This window comes from Cygnus olor, chromosome 19, assembly GCF_009769625.2.
Source record: "Cygnus olor isolate bCygOlo1 chromosome 19, bCygOlo1.pri.v2, whole genome shotgun sequence".
Lineage (NCBI taxonomy): Eukaryota > Metazoa > Chordata > Aves > Anseriformes > Anatidae > Cygnus > Cygnus olor.
The window spans coordinates 4,010,039-4,036,172 of record NC_049187.1 but is presented as its reverse complement, the minus strand read 5'-3'; the positions used below and the strand labels follow the sequence as shown (position 1 = coordinate 4,036,172).

The following is a 26,134-nucleotide window of genomic DNA, read 5'->3' as shown; positions in this document are numbered from 1 at the left end:
GTTACAGATCATTTACATCATTACATCTAATCACATCATAGAAACTGCTAGTTTTGAAACACAGAGAATCAGTAATGCAGATTGCTTGTTGTGCCTGTGTCTCTAAGTGGCAGGTAAGCACATGAAGGTAGAATCAGAGCCAGTCTATACAAGCTATGTAGCACTGACCAAGCCCCAGCCAACTGCAAATGGTGCCACTCAAAACAAAGCACAATCAGCACAGCTGAGCTCTTTCCCACTGTAGAAAAGGACAGGTAGGAGTGTACACAAGGGAAAGAAACAAATCCAAAAGCTACTGTCCAAGTTAGTTTGATCAAAAGCATCCGAGCCTACATGGAAGTAGGTAATGTGTGTCATCAGATGGGTTATTCCCCAAAGCCAAGGTCATATGAATATTCCAGAACTATGCAAAAGCTATTAGGGAAGAACTGTGTCAGGTGTTCAGGGACGAATATATGACTAGAGGAAGTGATTAATCAGTGTCAAGGCAGTCACTATCTGTGGCAGGTACTCCATATGGACTACGTCAGGTCATATAGGAGCCCTACATTTTACTGAAGTCAGTGTTTAGTCTAAACGGTTTCACACGGATTTCACATGGATGGTGGAGGCATCTGGATTTGCTCGCCAAGTGCTGGTGGACAGGCAGCGAGTGCTGGGGGAGCTCCCTTGCCCTGTGGGAGAGGCAGGCTGGCACTACGCAGCCCCGCAGCTCCCTGCCCTTCTGCTTTGGATGAACCATGGTCACTCCTCAGCTGGCCACAGAGCCGGGGATTCACTGTCACCACTGACAAGAGGATGTTCACGGTGCCTTGGCATGAAATGTACCGTGCTGGGAAGCAGTATAATTGCCTTTCTGCAGCCCTGAGGAGCGTGCTGGCTTTTGCTACTCTAGCAACAATAGGACTCATTTTCCTTTTCTTTCCCCCTTCATTACATCCTTATTACGGTGTCTGGTAGTCTACATATGTTTTGTATTACAGTGGCTTTGCTTTATCCTTCTTATTTCACCTCCTTTTCCCCAGTTCTCTTGGTAATAATGAGTCTGTGGTAGGGCATGGATTTATTCGGACTGCCAGGCACGAAATGTGGGTAGGACATGGAGGACTGCAGGTCTCAGGCTTTCTAAACTGGACACAAGACAGGTAGATTTGGGCATTCAGTGCCACTGCCGGAGCATGGTTAAAAACAAAACCTCTCCTAACACTCCGTGAAAGACTGATCAAGAGGCAGCTCTAATGAACCGTAGTCACCTGGAGAGATTACAGAACCCTGTTTTGAGGGAAAACCAGGCAGCTCTTAGACACAAGAGCAAAAATGCGTGCAACAGACCTGCTTGCTGCAAGCATGAAGAGCACTGCCACAGGCAGTGACCAGCGCTAAGACTCTTGAGCCTTGTGTTTATGGTTTCACTACCATGACTTGGCAGTACATGACAGGAAAATGTTGCAATGACTGCGTCGGAAAGTGCAGACGCAGCTCCTGCAAGCTGTGGCAAAGTTCTTGTGTGCATTACCTCGAGAGAAAATGTAAGTTACCATCTGGGGTTAGCTGGTAGCATGCTTTATACATCAGCTTTCAGACATTAAAATTTTTATGCCATTTTACTCCAACAGGAGAACACAGAGTATTAATCATCCATATAGTTGAGAGCCCACTGCCTTTGCTTACAAAGCAGTAACTTCTGAAACACTGCTTGAGCCAGATCCACATACGTATTTGTATCCATGTAGGAACACTGTATTTTTGGAACAAAGCAGAATCTGTGTGGCTATTATGTGCTAGGTAGACAGTAAAGACTTACTTGCATGCAGACCATAACCCGAAGCCAGTGTTTAGCCAATGAAGAGGAACTTACTGAAACAGCTTTTTCCTCCCAAGATCAGTTCAGTTCTGTCTGCATGTGCAAGACCAGGTCATCCCCTTTTAGCCTTCAGGTGACCTTCCTCAAACTGAGCTGGACTGGGGCCTCCTGTTCCTCCACCAGGCTCCTGGGGCAAGGCAGCTTTGGGGGAGATTTGTCAGCATTTCTTTGGCCAAGAACTGCATGCACTGACCAGGGCAAAACCATTTCAGCTCTAGTGGAGCAGGAACCAAGCTGGACAAAACGCAATAGCAGCAGGAACAACATAAAGGAGATTAAGTCTTTGCAGATCATGAGAAGACATTATCAAAAACCTTCAGGAGAGAGGCCTGAGATACTGAAAGATAAGTTACCCAGGAAAAGAAGTGCCAAGAATAGCATGGGAAGTACCCTGAAAGCCTGAGCACAGTGAAAGCAGGGGGAGGAAGGAAATGGGAAGGAAAGCAGAAGCTTCATTTCCTATAGAAATAGTTAGCAGTTATAATGCTCCCACACCCCAAATGCTGCTGCTGTAAGACACGTACAGCTTGATCTGAGTTGAACCAACCCCACTCTTAGAGCTTGTTTTTAAACAGCTATGCAGAAGGAACCTTCTTCTCAGTGAGCACCTGGCTGAAGAGGCTGCAACAAAGGGGTCCTAGCAACATCACCATCAGTTTAACATCATGCTGTAGGTTCTTTCTCCAGGTAGAGGCAACATTTTGGTAAAGCATCAACTGAGGTGATCCCACAGTGATAAAAGGCCAGAAAGAAAGCAGTAAAGAATGGGAAATATGACATAGCTGCTTCCTGGAAGGAAGCTGTAGAGTGTGAGAAGATGTGGCCACAGAGGTGGTCATGAGGCCGTCTCACCACAGACTCTCACCGCCTGTGAGATGTGGAGATGAGCCAGCCACAAATAGGTGAGTTTTTAAGAGGGTTTCTTAAATGTGGAAGATCTTTAGCACACAAAGTAGACTTGGCAGGGTGGCTCCATGCTCAGAACAAACTGGAAGAGACATGCAAAGCTCGGGTCAGAATGCTGGAAGGGAAAAAAAAAGGAGACTGCATGGGGTCATGGAGCCATAAAAAGATCTCAGAGGCAATTCTAAGGTAGTTCTCACCTGTCTGTATGGGGAATATCCCTCCCACAAGGCAGTGCCAACCCCTTGAAACCAGAAGTGCATTTATTCTCAAACAGAACAATAAAAGAAACAACTCCTGCAGACATTAACATTTGCCAACAATCAGCAAGATACTGAAATTTCTGAGTGTTCAGTCCTTTTCCATAGCGATGGGTAGGTATGACTCTCTCTCACTCCAATCTGTGTAGGAAGCAGTTTGAAATCTCAAGGTAGGCACTGCGCTCTCACCACTCCCCTTCGCAGGGGCTGCAGACCAGCTTAGCATCTCAGTCTGGTGCTTTTCACAAATAACCTGGTGAGCAAAGGATAGCTGTTTACAAACCAGGAAGAGATTACTCAAGGAAGAAGGGTTGTGTAATACTGCTCATCCTCCAGTGGAGCAGACAGCAGTGGAAGCCAGAGGCCAACAGAGGAAAGCGCAAGTGCTCTGAATTTGGAGGATTCATCTCCCATCCCATGTGGGACAGGACATGCTGTCACATACTCAGAACAACCTGGAACAAAGGCAAAGTCCAGCTGGGGTCACCAGGGTTGTCTGGATGGGGACAGCAAGCATCATGGCCTTCTCTCAGTGGTTCTGGGCCTGAAAGGCAGGGTTGGCTAGGTCAGCAATCACTCCCCACTCAATCATCTTCAGCAGCCAGTTCCTCTCAGCTGTGAGATTATGCTGAATGAGCTGCAAGGACAAGAGAGCCAAAGTTACTGATTATTCCTTACAGTGCCTCTCATCCACCCCAAAATGCACTGGATCCTGCCTGACCCAACATGCAGCCCCTTGCAGGACTTTCACTGCACAGGACCCTCCTCCCCAAACTAGGCCAGATGACAGGCACCACAAAGGAGCCAGCATCTGTTCTCAAGCTGCTCTCTGGGAACAAAGCATGTCCTAGCACCTTCCCCAGGATGCCCCAGCAGGAATTTCCACAAGAAACACCAGTGACAGCTACCAGAGCTCACAGCTCCTTTAGTCCCAGCTTTTGCCAGCAGGCTTCCCTATGGAGAACACCTCAGTTTGAAGGGGAAGCATTTTCTACCTCTTCTTTCCGTGAGCGACCTGTATTGTAATAATGTATTGGTGTAGTATTGTCATGGTTGCCGGGGTAACCAAAGCCTGCAATATTGACCTCCTGGCATATATGGAGGGCTAAGTTCAAAGCAATGATTCCCGTGGTGGCATATCTCTGGGAAGGGAAAAGAGAGAACATCTGTTTAGCATTTCAAACTCATACTATTACAAAACCGATACTAGCAACACCTTTTCAGCTGGGACCAATAGTTTCCACATACTCCACGTAGCAAGAAAATACGTAAATGAAGTAGGACAAATGCCTGGACAACACTCCCCGAACTCAAACAAGGAACATCTTTTGAGAAGGTGCTGCAGAAGATGAGGGCTCAGGAGTGTAAAACCTCTGAAATGGTAAAACACGGAGCTCCATGGAAATCAAAAAGCTTTTGGATGGAAGGAATCAGCACACTTTTTAATAAGGCCACATCCATTACAGAGCCTGGACAAAGTCCCCGCATCTCTTTCTTTTCCATGTGCCTCTGTGTGTGTGTTCCCTGCTGGGGGCCCTCATGTGAAACTTCACTTCTAATCCATGCATTAAATTCCTGTCCCTGGCCTGTGTGCTACAAAACTGCCCTCTGCTCACATAAAGCTAACATGACCATGTACAAACCGCGACCTTAAAAGCCTTGTGGCTGTGCAGAACAGCCACCACGCTTGTGAGCAGCTGAACACGCTGCCTGGTTCCCCAAGCTCACCCTAGCACTTAGCACCCCTCATCTGGATTGTCTCACTTTGCACTTTCCAAACAGTTTAACAGGGAAATTGACTTTTTTACAGCACTGCTTCAGCAGTCAGGAGACTTGGTCTCTAATCTCAGCTCAGCCAAGAGTCAGCGCACGACCTTGGACAAGGTTATTTCACCACACCAGACCTTCAAGCTTCTCCTGCATTTGTTGCAGATTATAAACATCCTGGTGGTGCCCAGCAGGCTTAAAGTTAATTAAAGATTCCACAGCACCATCACAAAGATCATCAGGACTGAAGACAAAGTATCATTAGGTTCATTAGTGAAGTAATCCTCCATCGTGCAGCGAAGGGGAAATTTGCGTTCCAGAAGCAGTGGGCATAACAGCCAGCCTCAGGCCAGAGATCTGTAAGAACTGAATGTTTTAAGGAAAGCCAACCAAAATTCCTCACATTTTATGCTAGCTAATTATCAGTAATGGTCTAGACAGGGAAAGCAAAGGAACATGTATGAAAGGGCTTGTACGACAAAGCTGCTAGTCGCTAGAGAAGCAGGTGTCCTGAGGTCTACAACTATGGCCAGAAATTCAACTCTGAAGAGTCACTTGAATGCAAAATGGCAAGGGCAGATTGGAATTAGAGTAATGCTGCACAGTTGTGACAGGTGGGGAAAAGTCTTCTACAAGTCTTCCTTGTAGAAACAGGGCTCAAAACTTGAAACACCATGCTATACGGAAAGACTGCATTTACTAGGGGAAGGGACTGGCTGACCCAGTGAGTAGGTTTTCCTTCCCCTTGTGTGGCGCTGAAGCAGTAAGGTATTAGGGAAGACACAGAACACTGACGGTCATCTGTTTGCTCTCCAGCATGATATCATACCCTACTTGATGCATTCAGCTGCAGCAGTTTGTACGTCGCTTCGTAGGTGACATATGGGTTGAGAATACGTAGCTGAGAGACGTTCCCATTCCACTGCTGGGGGGGGCTGCCGCCAAAATCCCACCTTTGTCTGTAGGAGAAAGGCAGAGAGGTCTTCATGGCACGTCCATGGACACCAGACCATGCCAGGAGAAAGTTAGCTGCGGTCTGTTGCTCTGGCTCGATGCTCTGAGGACTGAGAATTTGGAGGAACAAAGCATCTCCTGGTCTTTTTCACTCATTCCAATGCACCCATATGCAATCTAGCTGTGACTGGGGTCTTTCTAATTAGTGAAAAATAAGGTCTCAGGTGCCTTGTGCAGCTCATTAAATATTTGAAAGATACACGATTATTAGAGCTATTGAATATGTCACTACAAATAACCTTGTTTCAACCTCCCCTCATTAAAGACTTCTCACCTTGTTCCTTGTTTTCAGCAACACTTCCCTCAGCCAGAGGAAATCCAGAGGCTTGAATGGGACAAACACCATCAGTGTATCATTGTCATTGTTTTCTAAAGGGTTGGGCAGAGCAGATTCAGGGAAGAAGAGACGGATGCTGGTTCTCTCACCCACATCTTTCTTGTACTCTTTTACTGGAGCATCATTTAATCTGAGAATCAAAGCCAGAAGGGCAGGATTGGTCCAATTTCATTATCGCCTGTTCCCAATCGTGGACGCAGCTGTGTGCTGTCAGATGCCAGACTGGCCATATGAACGCACATGAGGGCACTACCACACACTATGGCCCAACCCAGCAGCCTGGTTGCACAGAATGGGCCACCCCACCAGACATCCCAATAGTTCCTCCTTTGCAAGAAAAAGATGGCAATGGCAGGCAACCACTATTTTTCAGACAGGGACATGAAACACATTAAATGATTTGCTTAAGACAGACTAAATCTGCATGTAAAGTTGCAATGCAGACAAAGATTGGGATTGCCTACAAGTGCACTGAGCTGGAGGTGGCTGTCCAGTCCCAGGTACAACACCTGTGAGTTAGCAGTACAGTTTCTGGCTCCTGCTGTGTCTGTGCTTAGCCATAAACTCAAAAAAAGTTATTTGATTACCTGAGCTGCTGGACCCTAAATGTTTCCCAGGCAAGAAAGTTACATATATGATGTCAGTCCTCAAGCTCTGCTTAATTGTTAAGGTTTTAGTAAGGATTCAGTACCTGATGATAACATGGTGAGAGTCAATCAAATTCCCAAAGCGCTGTCCATGGATGGAGTAGCCATTCCCAACCACAATGCACTTTTGGCACCATAAGCTGGCAGAAGAATAGATTGCAAGAGATAAAATCCTCTGACTAGCATCTCCACCAGGTTAAATCAGCATCCCTGAGAGCCTTTTTGATGTCCTCAAGTAACTCCTGGGGCGACATCAGAGGAGAGAATCCCTGACTAGTAGGACTCTGGCTGTTTCTAGTCAGACAGTGTATCCACACCGGATAGCTGGTATGCTGGGGTTTACCTAGTAGACCAGTAACTATGAGGGGGGACATCTGCTTGTGGCATGCAGTGCACTGGGGAGAGGAAGAATGAGACACCACAGAAAAATTCATCTAATTAACTAGAGGAAAGAAGGACCTAAGTGAAAGTGCTTGCCAAGAGCTGCCACGGACAGCTTACTTTGCTTCCAGCTCCCCCTGAATGTGGGCAGGCAGAACTGAGGGATTCACCCAGCTTTCCAGTCTGTCATGCTTGGGATGGATTTAAAGCAAGAGAAAATAGATGGGACAGGGCAACACTGAGAACAGAACTCAGGGTATGACAGAAGTTAAAGGGAGGGAGCCGGGAGCTAGCAGCTTAAGTTCATCAGTACAAGAACTGCTTGAAAGGGTACATTTAAAAGGGAGAGAAAGAGAAGCCTACTGAGAGAGGAGATGAAGAGTAGCAGGAGTGAGAGGCAGAAAGGACTGTGAAGTTGAGCACTAAGAGAGAGAACTTCGAAAAGCTGCAGAAACTGGGGCTCTCAACCCATCTATCACTTCTCCGACAGACCTGCTCCCCCAACACCCATCTCCAGCCCAGCCATCGTACCGGCCAAAGGATCCAGGCAACTCCTGCTCTGGAAGAAGCTGCAATGTGCTAAAAGCAGAGAGAACTAGAAGAGAAGAAGTTGAAGAGTCATCTTCAGGGGAAAATCATGGCCCCACCACTGACAACAGGCTAACTCTCCTTTTTCTTTTGGGGTTTCATCCCCATGTAAAATGCCAGGACAGTTTAAATGGGACAGCCTACTTAAACACTGCTCGTCACCTCCATCTGCCCAACACTGTCCACACTAGGCATTTTTGCCACATGAAGGACATGCACTTTATGATCAGCACTACCAGCAATTGAAGCTGGTCTGTAGTACCTCACACTGAATAAGGCAACAGGTACCAGCCCACTCAGTATCCTCTTGCCAATGGCATTTAATAACTTCTGCAGTGGCTCCTACTCTATCCACAAGAGCATTTCTCTCAGCTTTCCACTTCCCATCCCTCCCTGCACAGCTACAGCCTGTAGTTAAAGCACTGCTCTCCTTCTTTCATGACTACTATGATGGACTATGACCTTTTCTCAAAGGCACCCCATCCAGTCAGCCCAGATTGACCCTGGTGCACGCTGGCACCCAGTATTTCTATCTCCTCTGCAGCACTTGAGGCTGCCAGGGAGAGGGAGGATCTCCAGCCACACCATGTCCATCCACAACACTGAGGGCAGAGCACTGCAATACCTGAACTCTGCAGCCCAAAAGGAAGTTCATGGAACCACAGAACTTCTTCAGCCTTCTGTCTAAAAGGCCTGTCCATGAGTGAGTATAAGGATTTGCTGGTCAGGAAAGGCTTCCAGTGAGATTCAGACCTAACAAGAGAGAATCAGAGACGCAGCAGTTCATGGACAAGTGGAGCAGTCACAGTAGTGTCAGACACAAGGACTAGGGCAGCTGAAGCAGGCTGAATAATGAAGAGCTTTGGAAAGCTGCTGAACTGTCCTGAAGTACTTCCCAGAAATGACCCACATTTTTAAAATCCAGTCCCTACTGCTCGCTGTTTCTAACCCATCTTCTGAGCAGCAGCGACAGAAAAGTTTCATTTCCTCTCCAGTTCTGCCCCCCCAGCTTCTCTCTTTTTTCAGTCATTCCTCTCTCCGTACTAGTTTGAGGAATGCTTACTCATTGTTTCATTGTTTATCCAGAGGAGAGAGGGAGAGAATTCCAGTTACGTTCCCGATTTCATTTACTCATTCACTTCATGACAAAGCTCAAAACACCCATGACAAAGCCTGACTGCACACTGACCAATTTAACAGCTTGCACCTCTTCCTCTCTGCTTGGACATTTTACTCACACTTTCTGCATTGCATCATCCTGCTGGCCTGTTGACTCACTTGTTATGGGGCCAAGGTGCAATTGTGCAAGAGTTAGCTGAGCTTAGTTCTATTTCCTTCCTGCATATCTGCACACAAACCCCAGAATGCCAGTCTCCACCAAGCAGTAGCCACCGAGACACTCACTGATCTCTCATCAAAATTCCCCACACAAATGAGATACAGCTAACAAACCTCCCAAGAAAAGGCTTTCTCCACATGAAGCGTCTCTGGCAAGCACCAACATGCCTCCTGTAAAAGAAACAAGGTTAATTTCCTACCAGCCCTTCCTGAAGGCTCTCAAACCTTAGATTGTGGCCTTAGAACCAGTGGTAGTTCAGGAGGTCTCTTAAAGATGTCTACAAATGGAGGGTTTTGAGCTCCTGACCATGTTGTCCCATCTCCCAGCTTCTGACCACTGCTGTCCATGAACAGGCCCCCTCCAAAGAGCATGTAAAGGCCTCCTTGTCTACTCAACAGAAACACAGAGGAATTTAGATGGAAAAAGACCTCTGGAGAGATAATGCCAAAGTTAAGTCAAGCCGCTCACGGCCTTGAGCAGCTTGAGTTTTAGGAAATCATTGGCCTCAGGTGAGCCTTGTTCTTTACCCCACATGGAGGCACACAATGAAGAGCACTGTGGGACAGCCACAAGTTCCTCTGGCGGTGACCATCAACACTGGGGAATCCCTGCTGTGGTCTAGCTAAGCTATCTCCAGGCTCACCAATGCTGTTTCATCCTGCTACTTTTCCATCTGCCCTGCCCTTCCAGGCAGAACACAGTCCTCCAAGTCCTCAAGGATTCAAACCTTACTGGGGGAGCTGTTTCTTAGCCCAGGTTTTACCCTGGCAGCTACTTTCCACAATAAAGAACTGTGTCCCACAGTTAGCCCAGACCACAGCAGCACTGAGGTCAGAAAATGGAAGAAGTTAACTTACCCAACATGACTTTCAAGTGTGTTCATCACATAGTACAGCTCCTTCATGCACAGACCTGCAGAAGGAGAGGCAGACACAGGTAGATCAGCTGCACAGCCAGAGCACGACAGCTACAACCAGCCCACCGTGCAGCCCACAGGACCTCTCCCCCACAACAGCATCTCCTGAGTCCCTGCAGCCATCAGACCTGCAGCTGAGCAGACCAGACCCTGTTTCAGAGTTTGGAGCCTCCAAGTGGCTGCATTTGATTTAGGCCCTTGCTAGCAAAAATTAATGGGCCTTCTGGTAGTGAACCCGAGGACCACGAGCACATTCAAGCAGTTCCTGCTGCACAAAGCAATCCATTATGTCCCAGACAGACAGCACAATGCAGCCACAACTCACACCATGATGCTTGGGTACAAAATCCAGAAAGCTGAGGAGAGCAAAGGCTCACAGCAGTAAGAAGAAATGCACATGCAGGAGAAATCCTCCAGTCCCAACCAGGGCTGCTTCCAGTGCTGAAATCAGCAGGTCCATGCCAGACAAAAGATTAGCTGAGAGCAGTTTAGTAACACGGGCCACAGCTTGTCTGAGCTGCTCTTCACCTTAAGCAAGGCACTGTGCTGATTCCGAACACAAGCTTGGCTTCCCCTGGATGAATTTGGGATTCATGCTTGCCCTGCATGTGGATGCAGCAGGGAAAGACTTCTCCATCATGTGCACCCTTCTAGTGGCATGACCCAAAGCAGGAAATGTGAGGGAATTGACACTCCAGACACTGCTGCAGCTCTAAGGAGCTGAGGAAGGGGAAGGATTTGCCCCTGAGGGTCTCTGATTTAGGAGAGGCCCAGAGGTCTGTCCCCTCACCCAGCCCATCAGAGTGCCCAGCTCCTCCTGCTGGCTTCATGGAGCTGCTGGTGTGCTGCTGCTGGCATGTAAGGGTAAGGATTTTCCAGCATTAGTTGTTTTTGCTGTTTCTTTGTGTTCTGTTTGTTTTTTAACCATTAGTAAAGAGGCCATTCAGATTGGAGATAAAGACTTTTAATTTGACTTTCCTCAGCACTTCCCACATCATACAACAAAATAGTCGTTACATTATGATGGCTCTTTCTTTTTTATGAAAATGACAATGGTCGCATCTTGGCCATTAAGCAGCAGTGATTTTTTCCTGTGACAAACAACTGGCCTTTCAATGATGGTATGAAATTAGAATTGGTTTTCATTCTCTTGGAGGGAGATCACAAGCAGTTACGTACACTCGTACAGACATTGTACCAGTGGGTCTCTCCTGGACCTCCTGCACATACCACACCGAAGCTTTCATCGGCCGATTAATTTCTGGGTTGCTACACACAAACACACAATGCAGGCAAACACCCACCTCTGGACCCTAATCCTGCAAAGACTGCAGTGGCATTTATCAGAGGGTGACTGCTAGACCTCCCCTCCGTCCCAGGAATCTCATTCGATTATCACAGAAGCATGTTAACCCTGCTTTAGCCTCCTGCAGCCCTCTGCACACATACCAGACAGGAGGCTTGCCTTGCTCTGAGGTTTTTAAATGTTAACAAATATTAATACAGGGGAGAATTCATGAAGTTAACACCTAGCTGTTCTACACTTGTGCAAAACAACAGAAGGATTTCTGTACTTTGGGAAAAAAAGTCACCTTTTAGATGCTTTTCTGCTCACCACACCCCCTGAGACATCCAAGATGACTTGATAAAATTCACCCAAAACAGGCACACCTAAAAAATCTCTTGGAAAAAACCAACTTTGCTAGTGACAAATATGAGTGGAAGGCTCATGCACAGGAGAGCAGAGCTGTTGCAGGGGGAGCTGCACGTGGCGGGGCCGTTTGCAGGACAAGGCTCAGCATTTGGGAATACAAGCGATGGAGCTATGTGCAGTGAAAGCAGGGCACCATGACCGGTGCCTGTGCTCCTGTTGCTGATCCCTATGCACTGGGAATGCATTTAACTCCACAGATCCCCCTCATCTCAGTCTGTGGGGACACGGGGCAGTGTTTGTTGGATTTATGGAAATGTGTCTCCTTCCCTGCTATCTTCTGGCTTATTCCATTTTGGGGGTCTCTCCAGTGAAGACATCCATGGCCAGGAGGGGACCCTCCCTCTATACAGTCCCAGCCCTGCAAGGCATAGGGCAGGGGGACACAGCGGTGAGTGATGGCTGGGAAACAGCAAGGTTCAGCACGAATTGAAGTTTTCTTACCCAAGCACAGCAATATCACCAGCCTTTTCCACTGGAAAAGGGCAAAGACAAGTCTTCCTGCTACAGATCTAGCATTCATGCTGTCTCCATGCACACCCTGCAAAAAAGTAGAGACAACATCAGTCAAACGGGGCTGAGGAGCTTTCATCTGGCACTTCTGCAGAGACAGGCAGGCTGCGTACCTGTCCCGTAAGCCTAGACTTTCCGACGCTGTGCCCATATCCACACAGCACTGGTGCTCCCCATGCTCCGCCTGCTGGCCTCAAGGCCCCTGCAAACACTGATCAGGATCAGCGCAGCCCATCCCTCTGCCTGCACAGGATCTGGCATCACAGCTGCGTGCCCAGTAAGCAGGCGGTGGAGGCACCTAACCACCTTCCCAGGGGTGTTCCCTTCTCACGGCCCCACAGTTTGTTCCACTGACAAAGGAAAAGAGAGCCCACAAAGTGCTGCTTTGACTGCCAATAAAGTCCTGTGATCAATCCTCCTATGCTGTGGAGTTTGTGGTGTTTAGGTGTCTGGGTTTGACTGACAGCCTTAATTATACAGGGACAGCACCGCAGCTCACATAGACAATTGCTGGTTTGGGCTGGTGAAAAACAGGAATAATGTGCTCCTCTCTTGGAGGGATGGTGCAGAAAGTGAGCACTCAGCTTACCCATCTGATGGTGATCATCTAATTATCCTCAATGAGCTGGATACAAATCCGAGCTCAGCAGCAGGGAAGCAGTCTGCGATGCTCTCAGTCCACCTTCTTCCCCCCATCCCCTGGCCTGGAAAAAGACCTTTGCAAGGCTGATTAATCCATCCAAGCAGACCCTTCTGCTGGCTACCACTCATCTGGAGCAAGGCTGCCCTCTGAAACCCAGGGCTGGCAGCTGCTGCTCTCCTGGACGATGTCAAGGAGGTCTGGGTGGTCCCCCAGCTATGGGCAGCATGTGAAGTGCATCAGAGCTGGCCATAAATAGGAAGCCCTGGCAGCCTGCTGTGCTTTGGGACAGCAGGGTCTTTTTTTGGGTGAATGGATGCCTGTTAGGGGAAGGGGATTGGGAGTGTTTCCCAGAAAGACCTTAAGACAGGGGTGTGGAGAGAGCTAGCTCATCTTTTCTGGCTGCAGACCTACTGTGGAGGTGGGAGTGGGCTGAACGTGTGCCCTTTGCAGGCTGATGCTTTTGCTTAAAAATATAAGGAAGGCAAGAGGTCTCTTACCCCATTTCCCTGCAGGCAAACGTTGCAGACTTACACGGTGCTCTCGGTTATAAATATGGTCACCTTTTCTCCTGCTCTGTCAAACTTTGCAGTCGAAACTACATGCAGTACTTTCACCTCTAACTAGACTCAGGGAGCAAATCTGCAGGTCTGAGCAACAATTTTGTACTTGCAGCTTCCCATCCCTCTCATTTGTCCTCAGAGTTAAAACCAGCCTGGTATATAGGCATCTCTTGCTGCTTTCTTCTGCTGTGCTTTCCCCAGTGCATGCTGAAGCCAAGGGGGGACCAGCAGGTACAAAGAGTCCCATAACGAACTACAGCAACCACACAGGATTTATGTAAGCCTTCACTCTAAAGTGAAGGAAAAACACATGTCCAAGGCAGTTACGATGGCAAAAGAACATCCCCTGTCCCTCCTGTTCTCAAGACACGATCACTGAAACCAAGCCCTGCAGACAGATCAGAGCAGGAGCTGCAGGAGGCTGAGAGTGAGCAGTTTGAGAACAGCTCTTATTGCCTGACAGAAAGGCAACAGCTTCTGCACCCAGCCCAGCTTCCAGCAGTACCCCCTCTGCAAAACAATCCCCAAAGCCTGTGTGCATACACCCTTATTTCTGCAAGATGCCTCCTGCCTGCTAGGAGGCTTCATTTGCCCGTTTCTACTTCTCTCAAGCCTTTCAGGTTTCTTTTCACAGAGATGTTTTCTTTTTCTGTGTGATTTTTTTTCCTCCTTTCCATTCTAATTAAGGTATTTGTCTCCACAGCAGGAAATGCAAACTGCTGCAGACAATCTCGATATGTATTTTAGAGGAGGCAAAAATATTTAGAAAAGCTATTAACTTCAGATATGCACACAAGCAATCACTAATCATGTCCCTAGAAACCAAATAAATCAAGAAAAAAAAAAGGAAAAGAAGGATGCTCCTGTTTTAAAACTAGAAAAAAAAATGATGATCGAGTTTTTAATTCTGTGCCTAGAAACGAAGGGTCAGATTTTTGGCAAAGAAAAAAACATTCCTGTTAGCTAAAAGCAGGAGCTTTTCCCTAAGAAACTCCAGGAGCTGAGGAGTTGCTGAGTTCTTTTGAAAATCTGCTGCTCAATATTATCGCTGGAGATGGGCTGACTGCTAAGCACTAGTGAAAAACCTTGTTTTGTCTAAGTGTAAAGAGCTGAGTGCTGCGGAAACTGCATCTGGATTATGTGTGCTGATTGAATCACAGGTTCAGAAATCAGCCCTTAACGCCTGCTCCACACACTGCCCTCGCCACACACGTGATCTGAAGGGGAAGGAACCGATTTACTACTCCATGCCTCAGTTTCTCCACTTGCAAAACGGAATGATCAGAATTCTCTACCTCTCAAAGGGGCTACAAGCCCAAAATCGTTGGCACAGAGCAGCTCCGATGAGTCACTGCAGCAGGCCAAGAATAACACAAAAATACCTAAGAGATGAGGCATTTTCTATTCTTCAGAGAGCGATTGATTAGTTGAGCTATACTTGGATTTTTGTCCATCAGAGATTGCAAACTTGAAAAAAAAAAATGGCCTAGAAAATGAGAGTGCAGTGCATTCTCGTTGATTCTCTTTCCCTCTTCCCACACCACTCCCAGCCTCTGCCTCCCCTGCTCCAAATTTTTTTTTTTTTTAAATCTACTTCTCTAAATGTTGTTTCTCTCACATCAGCCCAGCAGGAGAGGCAGAAATCAAATTATAACCACTGAAATACCCATCAGCGCTTAGTGCCAGGGGGGTGGGTGGAGACAGTGGAACATTTTGCTTCAGGTTTCAAAAAAAATCTATCTTTATTAAAATAAACAGGCACAAAAGAAAATCAAGAAAAAAAGAAAGAAAAATCAGAGAGAAAGAAAATCAATCAGCTGCATTTAAAACAGGGAGATATCAAGCAAAGAGTGCTCCACCCAGAGAGATGGACACAAGCTGCAGAAACCAAGCCCCTCCACCCCTCTCCTTACTTGGAAGAGTGTTTTTCTCCTCTGCTCCTGATTTTGTGCTTTCTCTCATGGACGTATGTCTTGTTACTTATGGAGAAGTCCTAAAGAGAACTTTTTTCTATGGGGATGACAACAGGAGGAAAAGCAGAGCCATCCACCTTGTGTCCACCACATAATTCAAGCCACCCTCTATGAAGATCACACTTTTACATACCTACACAATCTGGCAATAATTTGGGCAGAACTTGCTGCATTTATACACTTTCAGTCCATCTACAAAGAACAGCTAACTACCACGACTGTCACATCCAAATATTTTAAGCAGAGTTTCTGTCCTGCAGGGATTATTTCAGGAAAAAAGCATGTGCTACATGGAAACGCTGTTGCAGCCTTTCTGTTTGTCTCTGCAACTCTTCCCGGTTTTTGGCTAGAGGATCAGTCGCTTCAGGAGCCAGCAAACTAACAAATGCGCTCGCCCTCTTCCAAGCCCCAGGTGCCAGCCAGCAGGATATTATCATGCAAGACCTGCACCGGGGCTCGCTTCCGACCAGCGCGTATCTGAAGACCATCTCTCTGCCTGCGTGAGCTCAGGAGGCGAAGCCAGACGTGGCAGCGACAGGATCTGAGCGAGCTGAGGGCTGGGGCAGTGCTCCTCAGTGCACCCGGGTGAATGCATTTGGTGCATGCTGGCGTACAGGTGCTGCTGCCCAAATTAGCCCTACATCTGTCTTGCCACCTGGTCAAGCACAGCTGGTCTCTCTGGGGAAGATTTAGGTGGGTCTCTGCAGAGAGGGGGAATGGCCTCAGGCATGCCAAGACCAGGGACTACCCCCTGTACAGCTGTGAGGAGCCACTGCACAAATCCCCCCTGCATTTTGGGAGGTGCCAGCTCACAAATGTGCTCTGGCCCACGACGCAGCACCGCACGCACTCAGCTCCTCCTGTCCCAGGGAGATGGGCGATGCCATGGAGGAAGCCAACAGCTCGGGTGCAAGGCTTTGCCCTAGCTGGGGACAGCAGTGGGCATCATCGCCCCCCAAACCCCCCTCCACACCTCGTCCCTGGAAAGCCACCGCACTTGCAGTAGCTTTGCCTCCTCGGAGGGGTTAAAAGCCCAGCCGAGCTGCGGAAGAGGCCGAGGCTGTTTTGCGCTCCTGCAGTGCCATCATGTGCTTTAGGTATGCACTGCAGCATCTCCTTTGTGCCAAAACTCACAGGGGCCAAGGAGGCAGAGGAACCTGTGAGCAAAACCCTGGGTGTCCCTGGGGGTAGCACATCCCAGCTCCCAGCACTGACCACCCAGGAGCAGGATGTCCTGTGGCCACCACCTCCACATGTGCATGGGCACCAAGAAGTGTTCACAGGAGAGCCCTGCACCGGGATGCTCTGTGGACCAACGCTGTGCAACCGTTCCACGTGCCACAGAAAGTCAGCTCAATGGCTGCGTCGGAGCTCAGCCTGAGACCAGGAGGTGCCACAGCTGCCACAGCCTTACTTCAGCTTGCCACTGCTTAAGGTGACCTTAAAGGGAGGACTTTGTAAAGTGGGGAAGAAGGGACTTGGAGGACCCTCAGATGCATTAATTGGGGATTTTGCAGGGCACACCTCACCAGTGCAGTGCACCCACCCTAAACAGGCTCTCGTTCCCTGCAGCCATCCATGCACAGAGACAGGAGAGCAGCCACATCCAGCCTACATCAACTTGGGCTTCATTTTTCTCCTGCTGTCTTTGCATTACTTTTCAGGGGCTGTACAGAAAACCTACAGAGAATTGCATGGGGCTGGGGAGGAAGGAGGCAGACAGGACCTGCTCCCGTTCCCAGGGAGGTCTCTGAGCTCCAGCATGGCTGTGCTACAGAGCCTGGGTGCAGTGCTAAAGTGTGGGTGAAAGCTCCAGATCAAACGTTTCAGGAATCTCAGTGCCCTTCAGCACGGGCCTGAAATCAGCCCAACATCTCACAAGGCTACCAAGATCTCAGAGGGGAATAGCAAAGGAACTACCAGCAAAAGAAGCATGGAGTGGGAAATGGGGATTTTGCCCCCCTTTTTCGCCTGGAAAATTCCCCACCCTGCAGATGTCCCAGCAGGGCTTTCTCTCTGCTTAAAAAGCCCTTTTCCAGCTGTGGCAGGTCCTCAGCCGCTGTCAGCGGGCACTGTGCCACACTGTTAAGTGAGTCCATGGGAGAGAGTGCTCATTAACAACGCCAGCAAATGGCATCATGATGCTTTGACAGCACCTAGGGTGAGAGCTGCAAAGTGCCCCGATCAGTGACAGCAGCAGCAACCAACACGCACAGCATGGTGTCCAGCCACCTCAGGGGACCTGGGAAGAGGACATCCAGCAGCAGAGCTGGGGATGGAGGAGCTGTGCACAGTGTGGGGAGGGCAGAGCACATGGCTGGCAGCACTGGGGCCACTGGCATCTCTGTGTTGAGCTTGCTCTGGTCTGGCTTCTCGTTCGGAAAAGGCACCTTGGGGTGCTGCAGCCTTGTCTCTGTGGAACCAGACCACTTTGCATCCCTCTGTGGCCGGCATGGGTCCTGTCTCCCCACATGGATATTGCTGTCACTGCTCCTTCCCGTTCCCCTCCAGAGCACAATTCCAAATGCAACCCTCCTTCAGCCCTCATGTTTTCTCCCATTGATCTGATGTCAGTTTGCCAGCCCAAAGCTTTAGCAATTCACACTGCTCTCTGCAGCTTTCTTCCCCTCCCCGCCCCAAGCCTTAGAACAGCAGCAAGACGCATAGACAGGCCCTGGAGCCTAACCAAGACCCAACTTACTGTGCAAGGAAAAACACGAACTGCTGCATGGGAAAAATGAGCTAACCCAAGTGCTCCAGGCAGAAGCCCTGCAGGGCAGGAGGAAGAGGAAGGATCCACACGAACTGTCAGGCCCAGGGAGAGAGGCTGGCTCTCAGAGCCCTGGGGTATGCACATGCTTTCCCACATCTCCCCTGCCTGCAGCGCAGCCTGACATGGCTGATGCAAGCAGAGGGGATGATGTGCACACCACAAGGCCCCAATTCACCCTCCAGCGCCCTCACAGCTCTCTCTGCCTGCCTGTCCACACCACGTCCTGGGGCAGAGACTGTCCCAGCTAAGTTCCTGGGAAGACAGACCAGAAGGAAAGGACTGGAGAGAGAAGAGAGGAAAAGCCTTTCACAGCTCCTTGTGCCCCACACAGCAGGCTGCAGCCAGGTCCAGACCTGCACTTGGGGCCAAAAAGCAGACACGTTGATCAGCTTCACTGCAGGGACAGGCACAGTGGCAGCAAAGGGCACTCCTGGCTTCACTGCCTTTGTTTCTGGCTCTTGCACTCACAGGAAAAAGAAAAATAAAATAGAGTAAAATAGAGTAAAATAAAATAAAATAAAATAAAATAAAAATAAAATAAAATAAAATACCAAAACAAAACAAAATAAATCACCAGACGCGAGGAAAGTGAAGCAGTCTGACAGCAGACAAGATAAGCAATGGGGTACACACCGCTGGCTAGTCATGCTGGGATCTGGGTTATAAAACCAACTGCTATAATGACCATGGCCTGAAATAGCTTTTCTATGGGGAAAAGGAGGAAAATAAGGCCTGGTGTTACGTGGGGATAGGGGCTGCTGTCAGTGTGACAGAAGAGCTCAGCCCCTGGAGCGTCCGCACTCCAGAGCACCCTGCAGCGGGGTACAAGGGGCAGTAACAGCCGGGCCTTGGGCTTTGGGGTGACATGGGGAGAAACCTGAGAGCAGAGGGCATTTTAAACACCATATGGCTGTTTGTCTCCCTGGGAAAGGGGCACACCCTCGCCCTCCTGCTTGCTCCAGCCGTCTGTGACAAACACCCCCAACCGCCCCTCAGACAAGGGGCGCCGGGGTCTGGTGGTGCCCACCCTGAGGGGCTGCCCCCCTTCTTCACCGCAGCCCTGTCCCCAGGGATGCTGGGCCACTCGTACCATACCTGCCAAAGGTCCTGGCCCTGCTTTCTCCTCCTCGCCCCCGCAACCTGGCAGTCACACAGCAGGCCTCCCTACCGAAGTGCTGGCCTGCCCTGCTGCGATCTCCTTGCCTTTGCTTCCCTCACAGCAAGCGAACCCTTGGGCCGTGGCCTCCCGGGGGAGGGTGTTACATTTGCTTGCCCCTTGTGCGGCAGGGTGCACAGCAGGAACTTGAAAACTTTGGGGTTGGGGGGGTGGGACTTTTGGCACATTGCCAGCCCTACCTCCCTCCCCAGCCAGCTTTCATCCAGGCTATGTTAGGCATGGTGGCTCTCACTGCCCCAAAATGACAGCCTGCTGCAGGCCCGCCTCTGCAAGCCCATGGTGGCAGTTCTCAGCCCTGTGCTGCGCAGGCCCAGCTCTATGTTCCCTGCCCACCTCGGGCACTGCAGGCCCTGGGGCCATGTCCCTGTCCCCAGCATGGATTGCAGCACAGGAGTTTGTACCTACACAGGTCCTCTGGAAGCAAGTTGCAGCCCCGGAGAGGCCAGGGAAATTCATCCCACTCCTTGCCCTGCTTTCAGCCCCTGCCTCCAGTGCCAGCCATTTTGTATGACTCGCAAACTGGCTGCTTTGTGACTCCGGGCATCTTGATAAAATCCCTGGAAGTGATAAAGTTTGCCATCCAAGGCAAACAGGGGAGGGAATTTGCTTTCTCTGGTAAGCTGTTTTGTTTTTTTTTTTCAGACTGTGTATCTGCTGCGGCCTCAGCCAAATTTCCCCTGGAAGCAAGGAGGTAAAGGTGTGATTCACCACCCACCACAAGCATGGGCCAGCGCTTGGTTTTATAAAACCCAGTGGAGAAGCGGAGAGCTGAAATGGGATGGTAGTAGAGAGCTGGAGGGGACAGTGTTCCCTTGGAGAAATTCAGCCAAAACCCTCCTGTCAAAGCTTTTCCACAGAAATTTTGATTTTTTAAGAAAGCTAACAAAGAACCAAAGTATTTAAGCTGAAACTGTTATAAATAGCTCTGGAAATGTGTCTACCTCAGTGCCCAATATTCCTGTTTTTCTCAAACACTATAGATCTCTACATTCACTATAATACATGGCTTTGGCTAGCCATGTTCTGTTATTACTTTTTAATGAAAAAAATGTATTTGGGAGAAAGTAGGTTCTTTTCAATCAAATAAGAAAATAAAGAATCTGCCTAAACTAGATTTTGACAAAAATTCTACTCAGAGGAAATTTATGCCAGTGCAAATGGATGTAAAAAGGTATTAGAGTGGAATCATAATATTTACCTTGCATTTTATGGTGGCCTAAATGACATCAAAAACATAAGCAAAATTAGAGATATCCGTATGTTTTCATTTCTTTCCTCTTTGCATTTCGTTACCTCTCCTAGCCTGCTCCATCTGGAGGAAGGTTTCCTGCTAGGCACTCCTGGCAAGGGGTCAAGGGCAAGGGATGCCCTCAGGCCAGTCCTCGGGGCCGATTCTGGGCAATAAGAGAGAAAGAAAAGCAGGGTCTATTTAACCTCATGGTCTTTGCTAAAGCTTGATAGAAAAGCACTGTGGTAGAAAGGGTACCGAGACTGTCCATCCCAAGAACACTCTTAACGTGTCTTCTACTGCTGCAAGCCAAAAACTTCCTACGACTAACTATTCTCTCGGTACCTTCTCTACTTAAGCATATGCTTAATTTGAAATCACATTGACAACGGTAGGATGCAAGCAGTTTTGCTTAGATGCTCTCCTAATGTGGGTGTCTAGCTACCCATCAGCCCTATCCCTCTTCCTTCCCCCGCTTTGAGTCACACTTCCCAATTTTTTGCTGGCGGTGGTGTCTATTTTAGTAGATGGGAAAGAGATTCCTCTTCAGACTTACTGTGCTGCAATCAGCTACCACCTAGTAAAAGTTGCTGGATTGCTGCTTTCTAATTACCCCTTGCATACCCAAAAAGCCTGCAGCCGGTGGCACAGCGGGAACAGGCTGGTTTTCAGGTTGTCCGCATGCCTGGAAGGGCAGCAGGCAGCCCCTCTCTGCTCAGCATCCAGTCCTCCTGTAAGGGCCAAGCCTGTTGCAGTGTTTTGGCCCAGAGGCAGATAAAAACACAGCTTTGATTAGAGATAAGGGGATGTTTTCCATTCAAAACATTCAAAGAGATATTAGGCAGGATCAATGGAGCAAACTTCTCTTTAAACACCATCTGTAGAAGACAGATCTAGAGTTAATGGGGAAAAGAGCTGTCTGACACAAAAGTAGAGGCCTTTGATTTCATCTTATCCCTGTGCCAAAGCAACCAGCCCTTAGGAGAGCAATGTGCTTTGGTGCATAGGGAAACATCCTTCTGTGGTTCAGAGACTTTGCAGGGGAGCTGGGGGAAACCCTGCTTTGCCCTAGAGCAAACCCATGCCAGCAGGGATGGGGGAGGTCTGAAGCAGCAGTTTGCCATCACAGACCAGCTCCTGGCAACAACGGGCTCTGCTCTTAATTGCACTGACCCCTCTTGAAAGCAGGTTAAGCCCTTCCCCTACAAGTGGGAGCTTTTGTTTAGCATATTTACACAGGATGTCTGCAGGAGGGCTGAAACAAACCACTGGAGCAGACAGAGCTTTAAGGCTGTGCCAGAAATCTCTTGGTGAATTGAGCTTTTTTAGCTAAGAAGTTGCATGTCCCATGCTACCTACTGGACATTGCCACCCAACTACAAATGTTCAATCCCACCGTGGATGCCTGACAGAGCCCTTGCTCCCCACCCACTGCAAGGAGACGCAGAGGAGGAAGCACGAAGGCTCCGCATGCAAGCTGCCAGCTACCCACTTGCGTCTGCCAAACTTCCCAGCGTGTTCCCCCAGTCCAGATGAATAGTGTAGGTTCGGTCACGCCACTGCAGAGCGTCACCACTTCAAATCATGAGACCAACTTAAAAATAATAAACCACGATAAATGCTCGCTTCCTTTTCTTTTCTTCAGGGTTTCAGATTTTTTCAGATTTTTTTTTCTGAGCCTTTAGAACTCTTTGGAGGGTTTTTTTGTTGTTGTTTTTTTTTTTTTCACATATATGATGGCTAAAAGTTTGTATTTGCTTTAGTGAAACCTTGTGATTCTTGTAATTAAAATGTTTCAAGAACAGGACTTAGAAAGTTAATCAAACAAAGAAAACCATCAAAACAAACATCACTGTGTTTGCAATAAAGCCCACTAGAACAGGCTACAGTTAAAGGAGGTTTTTGGCCAGGCAGTTTGCTTGCCTGTGTATTTAGAGGATTTACTCAGGTGCAAGAGAAATGGGAATAAATTGATATGGGGACAGGGATGTATTTTTTAAGTTCTGTAAGTAATTCATATAACCTCAGCGGAGGAGCTTGGTTTCCGTGCCATGCCCTTTCCAGAGCAGCTGCATCAGACTGCCACCACCATCATTTTCCAACTTTGCAAAGAGAAATATATGGGTACCATAATATGGGTATGCACTCAGGCTCCCCTCCAAGCTCACAACTGGAGGTATCAGAGGCAGAAGGTATCTTTGGGTACACCCCAGCTGCCATTCCTTGGGAAATCAGCCTATGTACTGCAAACTTCCCAGTTCTGATCTCTGTTAGCCCAGACATCTCTGTGCTGCTCCCTGTTTTGTGAGCCAAACATGTCCAAGGGATGGGAGGTGAAGAGAGAATGATTTTTCACTGTCTCTTTAATGCAAAATCTGGGAACATTGAGTTAAATTAGTAGGTGATATGCTGAAAACAAAATAAGACGTACAGCTTCATGCAGGAGAACTATGGGACTATTTGAGTGAAGATTTTGTGGATGCTAAAAGTTTTCATGAGTTTTAAAAAAATGACTAGGCAAGTTTGTGGAAGAAAATTCCAGTTGGAGCTAGAAACCACAAAGATCTCCCTGGACTGTAGATTGCTGGAGGCTGCTAGAGAAATAGCACTGTATGATTGACCTATTCCTGTACATTTCCTAAAGCATCCTCTGTTGGTCACTACTGGAGACAGAATACTTGGCTTGTGCTCTGGACCCAGCCTGGTCACTCCTTTATTTATACTAGTGTAACAGCACATGAAGGAGGAAAGATCTGTTCCATTGACGATTTTGTTTTTTTTCTATTTTATGAAAAGAGGCTCCTTTGAAGACTGAGTCTCATCAGGAATTGGTAGTGGGACTCTGGGATAGCAAGTCAAGGGTCCAGTGACTGTATGAGCAGGAACATCCCCAAAACAGCCAGTAGGGCTTTATTAATAGACAGCACTGTCAGGTAGTTTGGGTGGAAAAACATTTCTGCTATCAGCTCCAAAGGCTTAGCCTGGCAGAGAGAGTGACTGCAGATTGTGAGTGTCTGTTTCCTTTTCTTTGTTTCCTTGTTGTCTTTTTTAAACAATCTGCCAATTCATCATTAAGAAATTAAATATTTTATAGCTGCTCTGATGCTGATGACAGGTGCCAGATTGATTGGTTCTGGCAGAGGAAATTTGCTGCTCTTTTCTTTCCTTTGCAGCAATAAGTTATGTGCACAGGGGTAGAAAGAGGGAAGAGATGAAGTCTCCAAGCTGTCCAGATCTGACCCAATAAAGAGTTTAAAAATAGGTACAATCTGGAAACATTTTGGTGCCAACAACAACAAAAAAAGCCCAGCTAGAGTGTCTGCGTTTGCTAGTCCTTTATGCAGCAGGTGGAAGGGGAGAGTCCTTGGCATGGCTAGCAGAGATATCAAGGTTGCCCTGACTTACAGAACCCCCAGAGCAGTGCTGCTTCAAACCAAAGGAATAATCACGTAATTGAGCCACTAGCCTTAGCACCAGAGACCTGGCACATCAGGGAGGCATCAGCTGCTGTGACCCAGCAGACCTCCCCTTCCCACATGCAACCTGCCTGCTCTCCCCTTAGCCCCATCCTGACCAGCCCCCATCTCACATCCTGGGAGCAAGGGGATTTGGGAAGTCTGTGACCATCTCTGATCGCCTGCGCCTCCTCCTTCTCCACTGCCTTCCCCATAAGCCAAGTTCCCCTGGGGCAACCTGGTTTATGCAGCACTCGGCTGAGGAGACAGACGAGACACGTTCCCAGAGATGACACTAACAAGATTTACTACGTGACTAAGGCTTGCAATCGGTGGTGATAACTAGAGAATTACCCTGATAAATATTTGATATGATTTGGAGAGTAATAATAGATTTTTCTTGCCCACGATTTCCATCAGAAAGAAGCGAGGGGAAGGAGCTGCTGAAAAGGGGAACAGGACTGTGGCATCTGTCTTTCTGGCCGAGGTTACCTGTCTTCTGCAAGAGATCAGTGGGGAGTAGGGCAGGGGGGGCGCGGAAGGGCAGAAGGTGACAGAGCATCCCTCAGCCCCACCGCATGCAAGCTGTGAGAGGCTTGAGTGTGAGACAAGTGGATGATGGTGGGGGAAGGAGGACAGAAAAAGAGGTGAGAGAAAGAAGATAGGTTGTAAAGATCCTGGGCAGCAATGGAAAAAAAGGCTGGGCTGGCGATGGGGAGGGAAGGCTGGGATGCACAGACAGCTTCCTCCTTGCTGTTGGACATGAAAGGACACAAGAGCTGGCTGCTGCTGCAAAGGCAGAGTGTCCTTTTGCAAACCATCTCATGATGCACATCCACAGACAGGTGTAGGCAGGCTGCCTGTATCTCCACCAGCCACTGCTGGGCCAGGGGGAGGGTTTGTGCCTGTGTTATTAACCCTGCTCCCAGCGTACAGGGCAGAAACCTGCTTGTAAGCTGAACCTTTCCTTTAATGAGAGCACCCCAACACTCCTAAATCCCAACAGGACTTCAATTGATCAGAACGAAAATATGTTATTAACATGTAGTTGAGAGCAGCAAACATCTCTGTCAGAGGTCAGAGCACCCAGAGACACACAACATGACCCTGAGGACTGTGAAAGCAAATCTTCTCCTCTCCCACTGATGCAGGACAGTCTCAGAGACCCCCTCAGTACTTCCTATCATTTGGTCCCTTCATTTCTTTCCAGTGCTTCATCCTCCTGATCTAGCCATCCCCTTTGGAGTAGAGGCTTGACAATACCTGGCACAGCTGTGCCCGAGTCCTCCATTTCCAACAGGACATAAGTCAGTATTCCTGGTTTCTAGAGAAGCTGTTGCTAGTGGAAGCAGCAGAAACTCTCTGCCTCTGGAACAGAGGGCCTCCTTTTGCTTTGGTGCTCAATTTGAGGCCTCTGACAGTAAGTGTTCATCTCATTCTTTATTCCCGTCCTTATTTTCCACTCAAGTCATTATTCAGGCTGCATTCAGTGGCATTGGCTGAAGGAGATTTTAAGCTAATGCAGAGAAAGCAAGTGAGAACAAAGATCATAGCAAGGAAAGTGGTACTTTGGCATGTTCACATAACAGCTCCTCCGTCAGGTGGAACATGACAGTTATTGTAGGAATCTCTTCATAAACCCTAATACACACTCAATTATATACTCTTAAGATTTTTGTTCCATGTCATTCATCTAAAGAAGTGTCAGATGGAGAAAGGCAATAATCCACAGAGACCCCAATTCATTTTATCCATACTCTCAGGGATATTTATTAATAGCAGAGCTGTCAGTTAATTGCACGTGTCCTGTTACAGGAGATCAATCACATGCAGAGGAGCTCAAAACCAACTTAGTGTCATTTTACACAGAACTGTTTAGTCAGGGCTGCATTTGTGTCCTTCCTGGACTCAAACAATATTTGCGAGGGTTAAGGTTTGCCATGGGTGAACTGTCCTGGAAACATTGCTTCCCCCCCTGAGCACGCAGCTAACTCTGGTCTGCCTGCAGCAGCCAGTGGTAAACCTTTGGGTTGTGGTGTAGACACAATCCGAGGGGCCAGAGCTCGCAATATTGATATGCACAGC

At 48.3% G+C, this 26,134-nt stretch overlaps 1 protein-coding gene across 3 annotated transcripts; it reads right to left on the bottom strand.

Annotated features, from left to right (window-relative positions):
• Positions 1 to 3,012: 3,012 nt before the first annotated feature.
• Positions 3,013 to 19,937, bottom strand: LOC121057537 (CMP-N-acetylneuraminate-beta-galactosamide-alpha-2,3-sialyltransferase 4-like). Of its 3 annotated transcripts, none has more exons than XM_040531881.1 (11): positions 19,772 to 19,937; positions 12,172 to 12,268; positions 9,958 to 10,012; positions 9,407 to 9,487; positions 9,214 to 9,270; positions 8,387 to 8,514; positions 7,705 to 7,768; positions 6,837 to 6,932; positions 6,083 to 6,275; positions 4,023 to 4,169; positions 3,013 to 3,664 (listed from the first exon to the last, which is right to left on the bottom strand). In XM_040531881.1, the coding sequence occupies exons 1-11, from the start codon at positions 19,820 to 19,822 to the stop codon at positions 3,557 to 3,559; spliced, it is 1,077 nt and encodes a 358-aa protein (XP_040387815.1). In that variant the 5' UTR covers positions 19,823 to 19,937; the 3' UTR covers positions 3,013 to 3,556. The 3 variants fall into 3 exon arrangements, with proteins under 3 accessions (XP_040387815.1, XP_040387816.1, XP_040387817.1); XM_040531882.1 differs by lacking the exon at positions 4,023 to 4,169 and adding an exon at positions 5,624 to 5,753 and having other exon boundaries at positions 19,772 to 19,911; XM_040531883.1 differs by lacking the exon at positions 3,013 to 3,664 and adding an exon at positions 5,624 to 5,753 and having other exon boundaries at positions 4,031 to 4,169; positions 19,772 to 19,915.
• Between the last annotated feature and the right edge of the window lie 6,197 nt (positions 19,938 to 26,134).